This window comes from Tetrao urogallus, assembly GCF_951394365.1.
Source record: "Tetrao urogallus genome assembly, chromosome: 11".
Taxonomy (NCBI): domain Eukaryota; kingdom Metazoa; phylum Chordata; class Aves; order Galliformes; family Phasianidae; genus Tetrao; species Tetrao urogallus.
Genome location: NC_136824.1, coordinates 17,305,237 through 17,323,614, shown reverse-complemented (window position 1 = coordinate 17,323,614; position 18,378 = coordinate 17,305,237). Strand labels below are relative to the sequence as shown.

Genomic DNA, 18,378 nt, shown 5'->3' with positions numbered 1-18,378 from the left:
TGTTTTCCAAAAACTGATCTTTATGTACAGCTCCTATATAGGGAAGTTCAGATAAAGATCCTGCTTTTGCAAAGTTACAACCAACTGGAAATATGTGTAATTGGAGTTGTTTAAATCACTCACCATAAGGATGACTGATATTTTCTTAAAACATTTTGAAGACTTTAAAAATCAGCATGTTACCTTAAGTTAATTTTGCAAATGTCTCTTTTAGTTCACAGCACGCACATCAGAAGGCAGTGTGAGCACTAAAGCACCACTGCAAGAAGATTCCTTACAAACAGTTTCTGAGGTGCCTCCGGTTCTCACAAATACCGACTGCCCTCCAGCAGCTGTGCAGGTGAATGAAGCTTCCTCTGCAGTCTCTGACAGCTTGGACCAGCATCCAACAGAAAAAGCTACGACTGAAACTGAAATGGATCCCTCAGATATTTCAAATGTGAGTGCTGCCAGATTGGTAAGAAATACTACAAGATTTTGGAGTAAATAACACGTGTGCCTCACTGTTTTCATTCTGTGTTGCAGAGTGTTGAGTGTTATCTTGCTGTGTAAACTATGAAAGTCTATAGAAGACTTCTTTTAGGAACAAATCCAGAACAAAATCAGTGTTGAACAGATACACCAGAAAAAGATGGCAATTTTACTGAAACTCAAAGTTGAAACTAGAAATATCTGAAAGTGTTATTTGGAGTAAAAGCAATGCTCTGATAGCTTTTTTTTTTCTTTTTAACATAAGTGATTATTATCATTTTATTTCCTTCTGTTACTATTCATTTAAATTAAGAGTCTTATTAAATTCTTACTCCAGTTTTGTTAAATATGCTAACTGGAAACTTACAGAATATCATAATTCTCGTACAACTCAAAATGTTGACAGATGCCGTTCTCAGATAACAAATGTCAAGTCAGTGTTCTCCTTTAACGTGGCTTCCTATGAAGAATATCCTTTTTTGTCTATTGAATTCTGCAGGTTTCAAGGTGTCTGTTAGTTTTCTCACAGTAGAGAATTGCAGTAGTGCAGCATAAAATCCAGTTTGTTTTTTTTCCTCCCCACAAGTTAGATTAATATTCCAATTTATAGAAACTTTCCTGCATATCACCTTCCCTTTAGCATCGCCATCAAACTGGACTGGGTAATTTCCAAGTCATGTATATGGCTGCTTTTAGAAGCAGCTCACTTATAGCATCTCTGTGATACAGTGCTGTGCAACGCAATGCTGTGACATTGTTTCACATTCTCAATTTTTAACAGTTCAGAAGGCTGACAGTTAGTGGGATCTGTGTCTCCTGGGAGCATTTCCCTGCTCCTGATTAGACTGCATTGAGCTCAGATTTGTGTGTTTTGGCACAGGGCTTGCTTGCTGGAGTGGAAATGAACCAGTTAATACTGGTCATTTGAGAAGACAACAACAATCAGCATGTTCAGGCTTAGTTCTTGCCCAGCTATCTTGCCATTCTTGTTGAAAAATAGGTATAGCAAGAGATTAAGTAGCACTAACCACAGTCAAGTTTCCAGATACAGTTCATGTGCAGATCCTTTGTCATATTCTAAATACTGCTTTGGAGCATGATTCCTTTTCTGAAGATAGGGCAGGCCATGTTACTAATGTTTCAGACAATGCATTGCTTAGTTCCTAAGGTCAGGTATTGAAAAGACAGTTGTTAGACAGTCGCTATCTTAGTTGTTTTAATGACAACGTTAGTATAAATGTATAGAATGTATAAAAAGGGATTATGTGAATGAGAATTTTGAAGTCCTTGAACTAGCTGATAATTGAGCAGCTTCAGATTTTTGTTTGTATGTCATTCGCATGCTGCATTCAGAGAACATAGGAAGGATGTACAAGCAATTAGAAGTTGAACAGAATGCAGTTTTGTTTGTAATACAGTTCATATTAACTACATGGAAACTACTTCTTTGTGTCGAGATCTGACTCTTGGTTTCATATTTCCTATGCAGTCTATGGCAGAAGTCCTTGCAAAGAAGGAAGAGTTGGCAGATCGCCTGGAGAAGGCAAACGAAGAAGCTATTGCTAGTGCTATTGCAGAAGAGGAGCAATTAACTAGAGAGATAGAAGCAGAGGAAAACAATGACATTAATATAGAAACCGACAATGATAGCGATTTCTCTGTGAGTGTTGGATTTATTTTTAAATAGCTAACTTTAAACTTGTCTTAACGCTTTGCTGACATCCAGAATGTCAGCGTTCCTTTTTGCATTCATGCAACCTTTATGTGCAAATGAGGTAAATAATGTCATGGAGTAATGATAGTGTGCTACCTTAAGGAGTATTTAGGCTTAGTAAATTCAGCAGTGTTGTGCTGCTGAGGCTGATGTTGCAGTCATTGTGTCCTTCTGCTTGTTTCTGTGTGGGAAACTGGGCTCTTTTATTTTTTGCTGCTACTAGACAGGAGCTGCTACAGCTGAGGCAGTAGTTTCCATTGCCTACTCTCAAAATCAGCAGAAACAGCATCAATTTTAGAGATGGCTAGTTGAATTTGGAAACGTTATTGGAAATCACTGCGCTAGCACTATTTAATGCATGTGTCTGATTCCATGTTAAATTCTGTTTTTACTGTGGATCTCATTAATTTTCAGGCATGTATGGGCAATGGAAGCATATCTTTTTGTGGAATATCTATGGACTGGAATGATGTCTTGGCAGATTACGAAGGTAAAATTTTTCTGTTACTGTGCTGAACTTGCAATGGCAGCAGAAATTAGAAAAATGCCCATTTTATGTATGCCTGCATAAGAATTTGAGAGATCCTCCTAACATCTGACTATTATTCCAGGCTTTGTTAAATTTGATGTTGCATTCTTAGGGAAGATGGACTTCTGTGTTCAAACTATCTGTGCCTCTACCACTACGTCTTTATTAGGATTTTAATATTTGTTTTCCAGTTTTATCTTAACATTTAATTAGAAGTCCAATTAAATAATTAGGCACTGAAAGTGCACAGGGAATAGAGATGCCTCAATCAAAATTGGCACCTTAATTAGGTTGTAGAGGACCCATTTGAGGGAGAACTTCAAGAGGAACTAAGCCTCACTAGTAGCACCTCTCCTAGAACAGTGTTTCAGTTATAAAAGTCTGTTTTCTCAATGTACAGCCCGTGAGTCGTGGCGCCAGAGTAATTCTTGGGGAGACAGAGTGGAAGAAGAGCCTGCGCGCCCGCCTGGCCACGGAATACACATGCATGAGAAACTGTCTTCGCCCTCACGCAAAAGGTGTTAGAGTTGTTTCATGTCTTGATCGGGCAGTGGAAACAAGCAACCGAGCTCGTGCCTCTATGAAACTGCTCGTAAACTTACTTTCTCGAAGTCTGTGGGTGGAAAGTTTTAAAGAAACGAGCGTATTATTTTCATGATGAGCGAGGTTCGTGCTTCATTGACCGTTAAGTAAATATTTGAAGACTGGAAGAACAATATTTACATTTAAGGGAAATAATTGCAGTGGCCTGTTTGTGTTTTCTTACTGAAAATGTCATAGAAATGTTTGCAGTGCTGTCACGTGATGATGTTTCGCTGACTTTTGCTCTGCTTTTTTTTTATTAAAAGAACAATAGCAGAATCCAAGAAGAAACACGAAGAAAAACAAATGAAAGCTCAACAGCTGAGAGAAAAGTTACGTGAAGAAAAGGCACTGAAGCTTCAGAAATTAATGGAGAGGGTAAGCTTCCTATAGTACAAAGTAGCCGGTTTGCTGCTTTCCAGAAAACCTTTCTTCTCTCCCTCCATGTTGTCTCAGAATGCCAGAGGTTAAAACATGCAGTAAAACAAAATTTTCCTGAGTGTCAACTCACATGGTTTTCGTGGGTGACTCGTGCATCACAAAAAGAGCTTGAATTTCTGATCTAAGATCAGGATATTGCTAATACCAAAACGACAAGACTTCATTGATAGTTAATTCTCCTGTTGTGATGTGAGCTGTGTGTATGTCTTGGAAGATATGAATGATTTGCCAAAGGTTGCAGTCTAAAATGATTAGAAATAGTGAAGAAATGTGTTCCATGTAGAATAACAAAAGGTGTATACTGTGTATTTTTTTCTCTTCACTTATCCACCCAGTCGTGTGGATGGATGGATTAGGACTTAGTGGCAGCCTTCCAATGCTTAGCAGGTGATTATTAATGGACTGGAGCTAGGCTCTTCACAGTGCTTTATGACAGTAGGCTGAGAGATGATGGACATAATTATTTTATTTTTAAATAAGAGGTTCCAGCCAGGCAGAGAAAGTTCCTCACTGTGAGGACAACTAAATACTGGAGCAGACTACTCAGAGGTTGTAGCTGCTTTGTGTTTGGAGGTTTTCAAGAACCAAGTGGATAACACCCTCGCTGGTCCTCAGCAACCAACCAACATGATCTCATAGCTGAACTTGCTTAGAGCAAGGCATTGGACTAGGTGACTTGGTTATCTTGTGATCCTAACTTATGATTATTTACCTACTTTACTTCTGGAGGATGAGAATTTATTGAAATGGATTTTGCAAAGGATAGTGGAGCAGTTAGCAAATCAGTGTACTTAGAGTTAAACGTGGTGCAGGATTTGTGCAAGCAAGGCTTCAAAATATTTTATTTCTGTAATTAAAGCTTCAGAACCAAGAAAATTCAGAGGAAAATTCTGGTCGTACTTTCAGCTGCTGTGTTAGTAATGAATTCTCTAATTCTGTACAGGAGAAAGATGTACGGAAATGGAAAGAAGAATTATTAGATCAAAGGCGCAGGATGATGGAGGAAAAATTGCTCCATGCAGAGTTCAAACGTGAAGTGCAGCTACAAGCAATTGTGAAAAAAGCACAAGAGGAGGAAGCTAAGGTAAGCTGTTTCACTTTAAAGGGCAAATATTCAACTGCCGTGTTTGTGTATGTTCTGTACCACAGAGCGTTCTGGAATGTGTTGTGAAGGATAATGTAAGTAGTGCAGGAATGGACACGTATCACCTGTGAAGCAGATAAATGCCAATCTCTAAAACTGCATATTTTTTTTCCCTCTAAAATGAATTTTAAATGAGTCTGTTATTAGACATTATGGTGGGCTGAGCTAGAAGAAAAGGTAGATTCAAGTAAGAACTCTCATTCTTTGCAGAGACTGTAGCGGCATTTTTGGGGACAGAGCTCCTGGAAGGGAAGTAGATCTCAAAAATTCTCTGTACTCCAGCAGAATGCAAAGAAAGGAGAGAACATTGCACTTCATTAAACAGCCATGCTGGATTCAGTGTCCTTATACATTGTGTTCTTCTATACATGTGTTTCTGTTGCTGTGGCTTGTACTACTTACACTGTTAAAAAGCTGGACATAAACCCATTGATAACACAGCAATTACTGAAACCAAGCATTTAGCTAGTACACTTCAGGCTTCAATACCTAGATTCAGAAAATGAGCACTGGCTGCTTTTTGTTGGTTGACTTAATTCATGTTCTTTAATAAACATATCTTTCCCAAGATACATACAGCTCCTTAAGGCCAAATTATTTAATGAGCATTTGTCCCGGCTGTGATTGATGCTGAGCTGTTCATTATTATATGATAAGTACAACAAAAACTCGTTAAGCTTTTTCACTAATTTGCTCTTTCTTCTCTTAGATTAAAACAGTTTCTAGGTCACATAATTCAGTCTAACATAGCTTATTATTTCATTTACATTAGTGTGACTTCAGTTCTATTAATTAAATCATAATTAGCATAATTTCTCAGCTAAGCAGATGTTTTAGGTATTTATGTATATGTTTAAATGTATAAGATCTTCTGCCTTTGAGATTCTTCTGTTCTGGAATTGAAGGTTAACTGGGCCAGAAGGCTTTAGAGAAACTGTAGTTGATGAGTAAAGCTGAAAGAATGTGGTAGCTGTTGCAACCCATTTGCTTATCTGAATTCCTAATGATTGCTTGCTTATTGTGCTATGAAATCTATTGTGTAAATAAGTTTACTAATTAGTAAACAAGACAAGTACCAACTTCTGTGTGATGGCTGTGTTACTGTTTGTCCATTTTCCTCACCACTGATTTATTTTGTGGATTCAAACAGAGCATAAACTTTGGGTATAGAAGAATAATTTCTATTTCAGCCGTAGGTTTTTAACGTGGGTTAGTGCTGATAAATATTCATGATTTTCTTCAGTAACATTGGAAACGGACCAATTTCATCAAGCATTGATTTCCAGCAGATTCTGTAGAAGTGTCTCACCAAATTAATTATCAAATGGATAATAAATGGATGGAATTCACTAAAAAGAAAGCTTCAGCTTCACTGATCTTTTCTCACACTTCATGATCTTTGCAGGTAAATGAAATTGCTTTTATAAACACCTTGGAAGCTCAGAACAAACGTCATGATGTGCTGAATAAATTAAAAGAATATGAACAGCGCTTAAATGAATTGCAAGAAGAGCGTCAACGAAGGCAAGAGGAAAAGCAAGCACGTGATGAAGCTGTTCAGGTACAAGATATCTGTAATTGCAGGGTGGCAATGAAATATATGTTTTTGACTGTGCAGTTTTTTGTTGCTTTCTGTCTTAAATTTTTAGTTCAAGTGAGTGTAGTCTAATGTGTTTCCCCTGCCATGTTTCAGCACCAAGAGAGGAATCTAAGTGTGGCTGAGGTGATATAGAATCATGGAATGGTTTGTGTTGGAAGGGACCTTCAAGATCATGTAGTTTCAACCCCCCTGCCTACACCCTGTAGGCAGAGTCACCTCCCTTTAGACCAGAGTATAGGTGGTGGGTAGATGATTTTGGCTGTCTTATGCTTTTTAAGAAACAAATGTTTATCTTCTAATGGAGTATCAATCTTTTAGTAACACGTGAAACTTAAAGAAGGAACAGAAAATTATACCTTATATTCATATACTCTCATTATTATCGTACATTTTTTCAAGACCATTGAAAATTATAACACAAATGTGTTTACAGTCCTGAAATCCTTGACAGTCTTTTTTTTGACTGCAGCATTTCAATACGAAGCTCTCCAACCTCACGCATCCACTTTTTGACACTATTATCTATGCTAGAATAACAAGCAAGTTTTTTCATGTGAACTCCCTCCTCCCTGTATACATGTGCATCAGATCAAAGCTGTAGTTTGTCTGAGAATCCTTTTGAGCTTAGAATCAGGTAATTGAGCTTAGAATCAGGTAATGGTGGTGCTATCTCCTTGTTGAAAAATGTGATGTGATACTGACCTCAATTGGTCAGATGCTTTTTTTGAGACAGAAGGTGCCCCAGAATTGCTAGGTAACATTTTTTTAAGAGAATCTATTACTGAAAGTTCCTGGATTTCTAAAGATTCCATTATTGGAGAAACGTACCTTTCCAGATCATTTATGAAAAAGCCTGACCCTAGTGACATGGGTTTTTGTAGTTAATTACACTCGTTATTCTAGAATTGAGCTTTCTTGGAGTCACATTATGGGATTGGCCCCTCACTGCAAAAAAGACTTTGAGGCCCTGGAGCATGCCCAGAGATGGGCAACAAAACTGGTGAGGGGTCTGGAGCACAAACCTTATGAGGAGTGGCTGAGGGAGCTGGGATTGTTCAGTCTGGAGGAGGCTCAGGGGAGACCTCATGGCACTCTGCAACTTCCTGAAGGGAGGCTGTGATGAGGAGGGCTTTGGCCTCTTCTCCCAGGCAACAAGCAGGACCCGAGGAAATGGCCAGATGTTGTACCAGATTTAAATATCAGAATTTTGTGGGAATATATTTTGGTTCTGCATCATGTTTATCCTTTTAGAGATTCAAAATGCTTTATTCTCAATGATCATTTTGTTGAACTTCTGGTTGTACATCCTCCTCAGGATGAGCAAAATTGTGGCTGAGTTCACGCAGTTGTGTGTTCAATTTCTGTTCAGTCTCTTGAATGTACGCATCAGTCCTTCATCTGACAGAAGTGTGTGTTGGAGTAACATCATGAAAGCAAGGAAGAATTCTATGAAGGAACTTTTATTTTTTTTTCCTAAAAGAGGAGTTAGAATTTATTTTTCTTCAACTAGGAGCGCAAAAGAGCTCTGGAAGCAGAACGCCAAGCTCGGGTTGAAGAGTTGCTGTTGAAAAGGAAAGAACAAGAAGCACGGATTGAACAGCAGAGGCAAGAGAAAGAGAAAGCACGGGAAGATGCAGCACGGGAAAGGGCCAGGTAACTTTGCCACTTTTTTCTTGTTTCCTCTACTTCATCATTATCCTTTCAGGCAGACTGCATCTTCTGTGTATTAATAAGTGTCTTCTGGCTTAGTATTTTTAAAGTAGCATTAATAAATGTTCTTGATGAATGGTTTGAAAGAACAAAATTCATAAGTTCTGTAATAGATTTTTGTATTCCTTAGGTACACGCATGCTGCAACGTGCAATGCTGTATTTTATTATATATTGTTAACATTACTTCATCTTACTTTTATTGCTAACAAGACCTTTTAATAATTTGCCTTTTTTATATTTTAGCTTAGTTTTCAAAGGAAGCAAGATTAATATCTCTACGTTCGCTATTTCCTTTGCTCTCCAGTAACTTTTGGACTTACTGGCATCAATTTGACTTCACCTTTTCTGTAGACACCAGAGACTTCATTTGTGAAGCACAAAGCCGGGAAACCAGGCTTAATTAATTCCACTGCCTGTGAAGTACTTGTTTTATGTTTTTGCCCATGAACAGAAGTTCATAAAGGGGTTTTCAGGTGGGCTTTTCTCTCTCTTTCATTTGTGACAAAGTGTAGAGCAAAGAGAATAAAGTATTGAAAGTACACCCTTGGGTGTAGGGTGTGACAGTGTGGTGTGTGAGGAAGGTTTGCTTACAAGTCTGATTCAGAAAAAGCTTCTTTCTTTTTGTTGTTTTATTTGCCTAGTTCTATTTGGATTCACTTCCTTATATACACTTTTTCCTTATAGTTCCATTACCACAAGGGTTCCATAAAATCTAAACAGAAGTTGCATTCTTATGGCATGAAGCATTCAATGGTGGTGGTTTAAACATTCTGATTGTGTGAGCTTGTTTTATAGGAAATCATCCTGAATTGTTTTTCTTCTCCAAATAAAATATTCTGAAATGGAAGAAAGTGATCAATGCACGTTCAAAAATCACGGGCAGTTCTAGCTTGACATCATTCATTTTCAGTGGGATGTTTAGATGTAACAGTGGGTTGGATCCGTGGCCTTGCTCAGGACTTCGTGAACCTCTCCTGAATGTTTTGACTTGCAGTCACAGTGAGAGCGAGAGGGAAGGCCTCGGTCAGCATCTGACTCTCTTGAGGTAGATGAGGGCTGGCAGAGAGGAGGATTTTGGTTGTGCTGTTTTGAGATGACAGTGTGTGCACGTGTGAAACTTCCACATCCTTCTGAAATGGTACGCCCTCTTCTACCACAGACATCTGTCTGTGTGGCTGTTGAGGTAATATTGTAATATGTTGAGGAATACCTGTGAGCTTATCTGGAAAAACCAAGGTGGTTTTCTTGAAAGCTGGAAAATTGAGGAACAAAACTTTAATATTTTATACAGACAAAAGGCTGTGATGTGGTTTTAGTTTATTTAATATGGTGAACAGGAGGCATTGATCAGGGATTATTCTTATCATCACAACACGCAGTTCTTACAAGGCCCAAGACATTTTTACGTCTCTTTCCAGAGGGTGGATGACTTCTGGGATTTGAAATAGGTGTTAAATAACTTGGGGAAAAAGATATTCAAAACATTCTCTGCCTTCTGTGGTACTCTACAATCCTGTATTCTTCTTATTTAATCAGTTTTAGAATTGCTTCTTGCCTTTATTGCCCCCTGTTGCTTTCATTATGATGAGAAGAGTTGCAGTTTCCATTTGCCCTCTGTTAGCACTATTTCAGCAAATTTCCTCTTATTTGATTCTGTAACACTCCGTTTTCAGTTGCTTTGTATTTGATACTGTGGTAAGTGCTTGCAGTTCTTTTTCTTTGACAGGTGCTGGTTAAATGAAATAGATGGGGTTTCCCCTCCTTTTCTCTCTTCTTTATTCTTCCGTTTCTGAGTGAGTAGGAAAGGCTGTGTACATGGTGCCTTGCAACCTGGCATTCTGTTATCTCTGGCCTCAATCTTGTCTCCTTATTAAGAGTTCTGAGGTTTCTCTAACACAGCAGAGCAGGATGCAAAGTGTTGTGGTTCAAAAGCTGAGTGAGAGATGAGTTTGACAGCAAACTCTCTGCACTGCCCCTTCTGTCTTTGCCTTCGACTTGATCAGGTTCTGCTAGGATTTGACTCAGCCCAAAGGCAGGATGCTTCCTTCAGTTAGTCATTTTTGGAATACCTTCTTAAAGCTTCTTCAGTGTAAGCTTTATATGTATGTGCTTCTGGTGGTGGTTAAAGCACGTGTATGAAAGGGTTAGTGTGCTTAGAACTAACTTTAAAACCCCTCTGCCCCTGTGATATGTTAATGTTCCACTAAAGTTTTAGATGTAATTTCTGTGGATTTTATATTCCAGAGAATGATAATCCTGTATATGGAAAATTTTGTTCTTATCAATAGAAATCATAAAACAACTGTAAAATGTAACCTAATAATGTAAAAAGTATGCATTTCAGGAGGGCCTAGAGAGGGATAACATTGATGCTTTATAAATGGGAACTTGAGAGTTTTGTTTCAAACACTGTTAATCCACATATGCAGCAATATTGATTTGTCCTAGCCTGTGGGATTAAACAAGTATTTTAAAATGTAGACTGAAAGACGTAACTACACTTCGGATTTGGATTGTGTTATGATAGTTAGGATTTGTTTCAGCTCATGGTGCAAGTCAGAAGTTTTTCTTTTTTAAAGCAAAATCAAAGACTAGCTCAGTCTTTCTGTAAATTCCCTGGGAAACAGCGCATGAAGTTTATAATGCTTCTAATCCATCGTGTCTTTCTCACTCTCCTGCCTATGTCCATGGCATTTGAAAGAGTTTGCTTATTTCTGAATGTCCAATTCTTAGTGTTTATTGTTAATCTTGTTTCCTGTCCTGTTGTCTCTCCTGTCTGCTTTTATACTTGCTGTGACTTTTCAAAAAGTGATATTATCTGAGCCTTCTATTTTATTTCTACCGTGGTTACTTTGCTTTTATTGCTTTCTTCAGTGGGCTGCTGCTCCAGGGATTCCCTTTGCATCTTCTGTTAATCTTGGGTTTTATTTATGACTTTAACTGAAATCTCATTTTCCTGTATGTATATCAGATCTCCACCAGCAATAGATGTGGCACTGCTGGAATCTTTCATAGTAGCTGCCAGTAGCAAAGACTGAGAAGGAGCATTGACTGGTCTTTAAGGCATGATTCCATTACTGGGAGAGGGTTGTAGACACAGTAAACAAGAATAGTTCCTGCCTCTTCAGTTTTGTGCAGAAAGCAATATTAAAGTAAATGCTTAATTGTTTTGCTGTCCTTTGGCAACTTTAAAATTGAGAATTGTGACTTTTTAGAGCATCGGTTTATCACTTGTCACTTGTAACTCGTTTGTTGGTGGTCAAAGTTTTATCTGTGTCTTTAAATATTTCACTATGAAATGTAATTCCCTTATTGCTTCATGGTTTTACTTTGATTTGCCGTTGTACTCCTTCCCTGTGGTTCAGTGAAAATGGTCGCTGACTGCAGGTTGTTAATGGAGGCAAAGCATGGCATTGTCATTATTTTTCAGCCTCAATATAATACTAAAAGTTTCCCTCTGCATTTATCATCCTCTTGTTAGAGATCGAGAAGAGAGATTGGCAGCTCTAACTGCAGCTCAACAAGAAGCTATGGAAGAACTGCAGAAAAAGATTCAGCTGAAGGTAAAAAATAAAAACTAAAGAAAATACTTTAGTTGAAAAAATACATTAGCAATACAGGAATTCTCTAGAATAAGTTCTGTATCTGTTTTATTTAGTAAAGATATTACAGTATGTTAAAATGTGCCCTAAGCTACCTTTTTTTTAACCTCAGTCTCTGATTTTAAGTAACAGTTACACGTTTGTTCTATTTCCATGCAAGTTAAGTGTGAAACCCTTGAAAGAATCCAGTGAGCTGTACCTGCTATGCAGATACAGCAGATGCTAAAGTCTCTGGTGTGTGGTGACTTCTGATGCCTTACAAGAAAAAAAAAAGTTTCAGTTTAACATACGTTCATCCTAGCTGTACAAACTTCAGTAATTCTCAGTATTTCTATACCATTTACTTCGTATCCTTTTTTTTCCCTTTGCTTTTGTTACTTTGCATTCAGCATGATGAAAGTATTAGAAGGCACATGGAACAAATTGAACAACGGAAAGAGAAAGCAGCTGAATTGAGCAGTGGAAGACATGCTAATACTGATTATGCACCAAAACTCACACCGTATGAGCGCAAAAAACAGTGCTCGTTATGCAATGTGATGGTAAGTCAGAGGGCTGCTGTCAGAGTTGCAAGGCCAGCCTGACTCTTGCAGCTATGAATGGTGTTTCATTCCCAGATAAGAGCACGGTGCGTGCGCTGCGTCCTGGTGCATTTGTGAAGCGCACCTTACTTCAGCTTTTTCTGTCTATGAACAGGGTGGTTTACAGCAGATTTGGAGTACCTGTAGAATCAGAGGTGTGATGGTGTGGACTGTACTCAGTTGGTAGCTCTGTCTTTTATTAAAAAAACTGAGGGATCATCAAATGAAGCTAGATAAAAAATCTAGATATAAAGTAAAGAATGAGATTCTTTACGTAGCTGTTTGCTGAGTTGTGAAATCCTTCATATAATATCCTGCAGATACTTGATTTTAAGATGTATTCAGGGAATGACTGGACAAGTTTCATTGGACTGAAATTCCCTGAAGGTTACTGCCTACAGAGAAAACACAGTGAGCCCAGGAAGTTCTCAAACTGAGTTTAATTGGAGGCTTTTAGTGTTGAAGAGAAGAATCAATATTGTTTTACTTTCCATTGAACATCTATTTTCTGGTCATATCAGAAGCAATGTTTTGGCTTGGCAGATCTTCACTCTCGACAGGCTATCTCTTCTTGTGTGTACCATTCTATGTGCCAGAGGAATGCTAGAGAAGAGGGAGCCATACAATCACTGAGTAGGAAACAGGGAGGTCAGTTCTTGTTAATTGCTTTCAATGGCTTGGATTACTATGCAAAGCCTTCTGTCCCACATTATATTAAAATGTGGAGGTTGGCAGCTTTGTCTGTGGCAGTGGGGTTGGAGCCTTGGCAATCCTTGAGGTCCCTTCCAGCCCAAGCCATTCTGTGATTCTCTCATTCTATGACTACTCTTCATTCATTAATTTAAGAGTGCATAGGACCACTTCAGGTAGTTCTGGAACAGAAACCCTTGGTTCAGCAGGCTGGACTCCTACGCGTTCATTCATGTCTTTCAGAATGTAAGTTTTATTAATTGGTGAAATTAGAGTAAAGTGAGAGTGAGATGAGAAGCCAGCATATTTTAACATATTCCTCTGCTGGCTAGCAAATCATGGTGTAATTTGCTCTAAAGATCTGCACGAAAGATGTTCATGCAAACCTAGGTTGAGGGATTAAGTTCTGTGCTTGAGATATGAAAATGAAAAACCACTGCATATATATTCTTTGAAATCTGCTCTGTGTGCCGCATTATCAGCATTCAAGATGCAGCATTGGTGTCACAAAAGCTATCCTTGTGGTCACATAGGCAGCTGCGCCAGCCTTTGAGTAGGGATGAGTTAGCATGAAGAACGCTGGGTGGTTTGGGGTTTTGATCAGTAACACAGCTGTGGAAATAGTCTGCTGAAACAATATCCTAAAATATTCTTTAAAAAATGGGGGGAAAAAAGCCACCTTTTTTTTTTTTTTTTTTTTTTTTTCATGATCAATATCCCTTCACTTTCTGTTGATGGCAGAGTATTGCTCTCTTAGTCAGGTAAGTGTTTTCAGGTAATCTTCAGTTGCAGTTAACAGTACATTCCTCTGTAGTTACCCTTGTGATGTTAAACATGTCTGTGAAACTGTATGTGACAAAAGCACAAATGCTCTTTTTAGTAACAGTAAACACAATGGTAATGGTGTTAGTGCTGTTTACAGTAACTGATGTTACTTTATTAGGTGACAGATTCTGAACTTCTGAGAAACTGGCATACGTTATATTAAAAATAGTGTTATTTCTATGTTCACTATTGATTATCAAGGGTAAAAAATAACTGATAACTCACTGTCATTGCAGATTTCCTCAGAAGTGTACCTTTTTAGCCACATTAAAGGGAAAAAACACCAACAAGCTGTGAGAGAGAACAGCAGCATACAAGGAAGAGAGCTTTCAGATGAAGAAGTGGTATGTTGTTTTATTTCAATAACCTTTTCTATTTTAATTTTCTTTTCTTACCCTGAGAAAGTCTTGAAGATTCCTAGAAGTGAAAGGAACCAAAGATATTTGTATTAGCATGGGAATATCGGTGCCTTTTTGAGTACAGAAATCTTGTGGAAAGAATGAAGGAAGCCAGGGCTTCAGATACACAAGGCAATTTGAGGTTGTGTATAAAAATGTGACTAATTGCTCTCCTGCTCATCCAGAGGTGTTCTTCCTATCATCATATTTGTGTTCCATGAGTTTTAATTTTCTCTCCTTTTTATACTTTCCAAATAATAAGCATTCTTTACTGCTTTTATTAAAGGCTACTTCTGCATATCTGTAAAATAGCTTCTCCACAAGGATGATCCTTCAAGATACTTAGAATGGACAAATAAAATTCCCCTTTTAAACTCAAATGCTGTTTTTAATTATCTCACTTTAGCAGCTTTGGCAATCCCTTACTTATTCCTTTATCTCTTGCTTCTTCCAAGTAGCTTTTGATGAAGGGCTGAAGAATCTTGCAGCATCTTTTTGCAGCAGCTTTCCATCCAAAGCTATTCAGATGTTAGTGCTCAGTAATCCCGATGTTTCTTTCCTGCGTGGTTCTTTTTACTGTGGTTATTGGTTGAACTGTTCTTTTTACTGCTCATCATTGCCACAGATACTGTCTTTCCCTTTGTAAAAAGCTCTGGTGAGTTAAGTCATTGAGGTACTCCAGTCCCCAGAAGTGTCTGTCACTGGAAGATGCAACGTTTCTGCTGAGTTGCCCTTTCCAAACTGCAACAAAAATATGCTGTTTCTTGTCTCTTTCTTTTCTGCTCTCTTTAGTGGCCAGTGGGAGTTGTTTAGAATTTGATTTTAGATAGCGGCTTGCTGTAGTTCCATATAAGGGAGAAGCCTTCATACTGCATCCAGATACTTAGAAATACACGTGAGCTGTGAGACTTCCTGGAATTCCATCTCATCACTACATGCACCAAAGAGTGGGCAGTCTGTAGCACTGAGTTTCCATTCATCTTTTTAGCCTTTATTTGCTTCTAGCTAGCCACAGCTGATTGGTTCTCGCTGTGCCACTGCCTCAGAGCAATATGGAGGAAAGAAGTGAACTAGATGTTGTTTGGTCTGAGAGTAGTTACACACTGTGCACAACATTTGGTTGGTAGCTTAACACTTGTGTCCTCCAGAAAGGGGGATTGCATTGTAAGCTGTTTTTGTGCCCCAGCTGGAGAGAAAGAAATTCCACTAGAGGGCACAGATATCTTGGTTTTATTGTGTCCAGCATCATGTGCTTAAATCCCCTGCTTTTCATCAAAACATTGGATTGGAGTGTGAGCTTAAGATCAGGGTTAAATACATGGGATTTCTTGAGTTAGTCCAGAAGGAAGAGGGAGTACGTACTGTAACTGAACAACGCAGTGGTTACAAAAGCAGATTTAAGTATTCTTAATTGAGGTGATGTGTAACATTTGATGTATTGGCAATTTAACAATATGTCATACTACCGTATTTTTATCTGTATTTTAAATAGCCCAAGTATAAAATTCTAAGCTGTGCTGTTGTAATCTGAAGTCTCCTTGGCCTGAGGCCCCACTCCAGTTTTGTCTTTTTAGAGAGCAGCAGTGGACACATGTACTAGGTGCCTGGTTACAGTAAACGGAAATACCACTTATGTATGAAAGCAGTCTACTTTGTGTACCTTTCTATTCAGTGCGGGCAGTTAATGCCAAACATTGCCTTACCCCACAAGAAATGCATTTGGTAACTTCAGGTAAGTTCAGGAGTACCTGAGAGCAGACGTGCAGAATGTCATGTAGAAGTGGAGCTGTAGTCCAGAGAAGCACTGCAATATCTTCAGTTATTCATCACTGTTTTCAATTTTTTAATCAGCGAAGATATCTGCAGTGAGAACACACTTGTACTACTTAAAGTTATTACTTGTCATCTGTGATGCCTTTAGATTATATACATCTCATCTGCGACCCTTCTTCTTTGACATAAAAGATTTTATTTATATCACCTCTGACCTAATAAAATTTCACCTTTAACCTTATGCACTTGACACCTCAGATAAGTTGCTCTTGATCTTTGACTCATTTTGTTTTAAGCTTGTTAAGTGTAATAGGTAGCTGTCTAGAAAGAAATCTTTTTTCTTTTTATTTTAAATTGCAATCTAGCCATAGAATTTCTTTGTTATTAATTGAGAAATCACAGAAGGAATTTAAATGTATCGGCATTACAGAAGGTAAGACTTAAGGAGATCCTTCAGACTTTGGAGGTTAAGTGTGTGTTGTATAATATGCTTTCATACAGTGAGGATTTTTATTTAGTTGATTTGACTGTAAGCAAAAAGCTAGAAGCTGCATCACATAAGCACTGACACTGATTTCTGTGGGCTGGGTGCTCGTTGGATATAAAAAGAAATACTCTAGATTTTGCTCTAATATCTGTAGGTTCTATAACATCTTCAGAGAAAATTTTTTCTTTCTGTTGTTCTGGAATTAAACATATATTGTGCAGTTGCTGACAGGTAGTATTGGACTTCTAATTAAGAAGATGGATTCACTTGTAAAGGTGATTATGTGGTGAAACTTGGAAAGTTTTGTTATGAATGAAGGTACTAAAAACATGAAGTTATTTCTGAGATAGCATGACAGCTTTGTTTCATCTCCAACTTTTGGATTTTCCTTTTAGGAGGATTCATCATCATCAGTTTGAAACTGAAAAGAGTGTAGATTCCTCTTAGAGTAAATTCTATTGCTTTTGAAAATCTGGTTGTCATTTGAAAGCAAATTAAGCTCTGTTCACTTTTTTTTTGCTTCTTTTTAACTCCTCTTTTGTTCAGTCTCATATGAGTATGCTTATTAGCATAGATGGCAGAGCTCTTCCGACAGGGTGGGTTTTGTCTTTGCCACGTTTCAGAAATGTGCAATGCTATCTTTGTCCCATGCCATTTCACTGGGATCTTCAGTGCATTACAGTGTCCTGTCTGTGTTCCCTCTCTATGGAGATTGTGCCTGCTGATGAAGTGCAGTTTTCCTTCACCAAGCTTACAGCTTTACCTTCTTTCCATGTTGCTATTTTCTGTGCTATTGATTTCCTGTCCCCTGCCTTAACATTCATATTGCTTTCAGTTCAGCAAAGCAGGTAAACGAAGCATGCCATTTGGTTTCAATGTCACTGGAACTGATCAGTCAGCTTGAAGTTATGACTTCTTTTGCTGAATCAGTGCGGATGTGCTAAAAGGACTTTTCATATAGAGGCCACTGACGTGACCAAAGCAGTGCCCGTGGAATTGCCCTAAGGCAGCATACGCTGATCTCTGAGATCTCTACAGGGACTTTCTATGTTTTTCCTTTCACCTGTAGCTCTGGGGATGTTTTGGTTTTGTTCCTCTGCTTTCTATTTTTTTTCTTGTTTGTCTGGTCCTCATTTGCTTTGAGAATTATACGTTATAATCCCAGCTTCCTTCTTTCAACTTGTCCTATCTCATACGGCATTTCAAATAGTGTTGAAGAAAGGGATGTGTGGAGTATAAACCATGTAATTCCATGCCATCTATGAATGCTTCTAGTCCATGAAAGGTACTCCTGAAAAAACATATGGAATGAGTACCTTGGCAGGAGAGGAAGTTGGTTAATACATATATAAAGTACGTACTCGTGTATTCCAAAAAAAGATGGAGGAATATTAACAGCCCTTTGTTTGCAAATGTGAAGAATGTTTTTTTAATCAGGGAAGGAAGCGGGCTGTTCGGTCATAATCTAAATGAAATAACTTCTTAGGGATATAAATGAGAACACAATCTGGTGATGGAGAGAAGCAGTTCCTGTTGTCTGAAGATTGACAGTGTTAAAATGTGAGGATTTATAGAAAGACATGGTTGATTAAGGCCACCCACATTCCCCTTAAGAAAAAATCAGATGGACAACCAGTAGCTCGATCTGTCATGTGGGTTGTCAAGTTGGCTGGGGTTGCAGTGCAAGCATTTCTGGTGCAAGCCTAGATTGTAGAGGGGTCTGATTTACAGTGTGCATAGCTGTGCTGGCAAGTTCCCCTGGTACAGACGCTATTACCCTGGCAGGATTGCTCTTTTGCCAGGATGTGGTGAGAGGCTGCCTGGAAAAG

General features: G+C 38.4%; 1 protein-coding gene across 2 annotated transcripts in view; it reads left to right on the top strand.

Moving 5' to 3' along the window:
- The window catches only part of SCAPER (S-phase cyclin A associated protein in the ER), a 120,218-nt gene that overhangs the window by 10,266 nt on the left and 91,574 nt on the right, over positions 1–18,378 (top strand). Inside the window, exons 5-15 of one of the 2 annotated variants that reach the window (XM_079540744.1) lie at positions 215–439; positions 1,961–2,131; positions 2,600–2,675; positions 3,115–3,232; positions 3,563–3,674; positions 4,681–4,821; positions 6,287–6,442; positions 7,992–8,134; positions 11,675–11,756; positions 12,185–12,337; positions 14,128–14,235. In XM_079540744.1, coding sequence (XP_079396870.1) covers positions 215–439; positions 1,961–2,131; positions 2,600–2,675; positions 3,115–3,232; positions 3,563–3,674; positions 4,681–4,821; positions 6,287–6,442; positions 7,992–8,134; positions 11,675–11,756; positions 12,185–12,337; positions 14,128–14,235 — 1,485 coding nt within the window. Of the gene's footprint in view, positions 1–214; positions 458–1,960; positions 2,132–2,599; positions 2,676–3,114; positions 3,233–3,562; positions 3,675–4,680; positions 4,822–6,286; positions 6,443–7,991; positions 8,135–11,674; positions 11,757–12,184; positions 12,338–14,127; positions 14,236–18,378 lie in introns of both variants that reach the window. The other variant, XM_079540743.1, reaches the window with a different exon arrangement.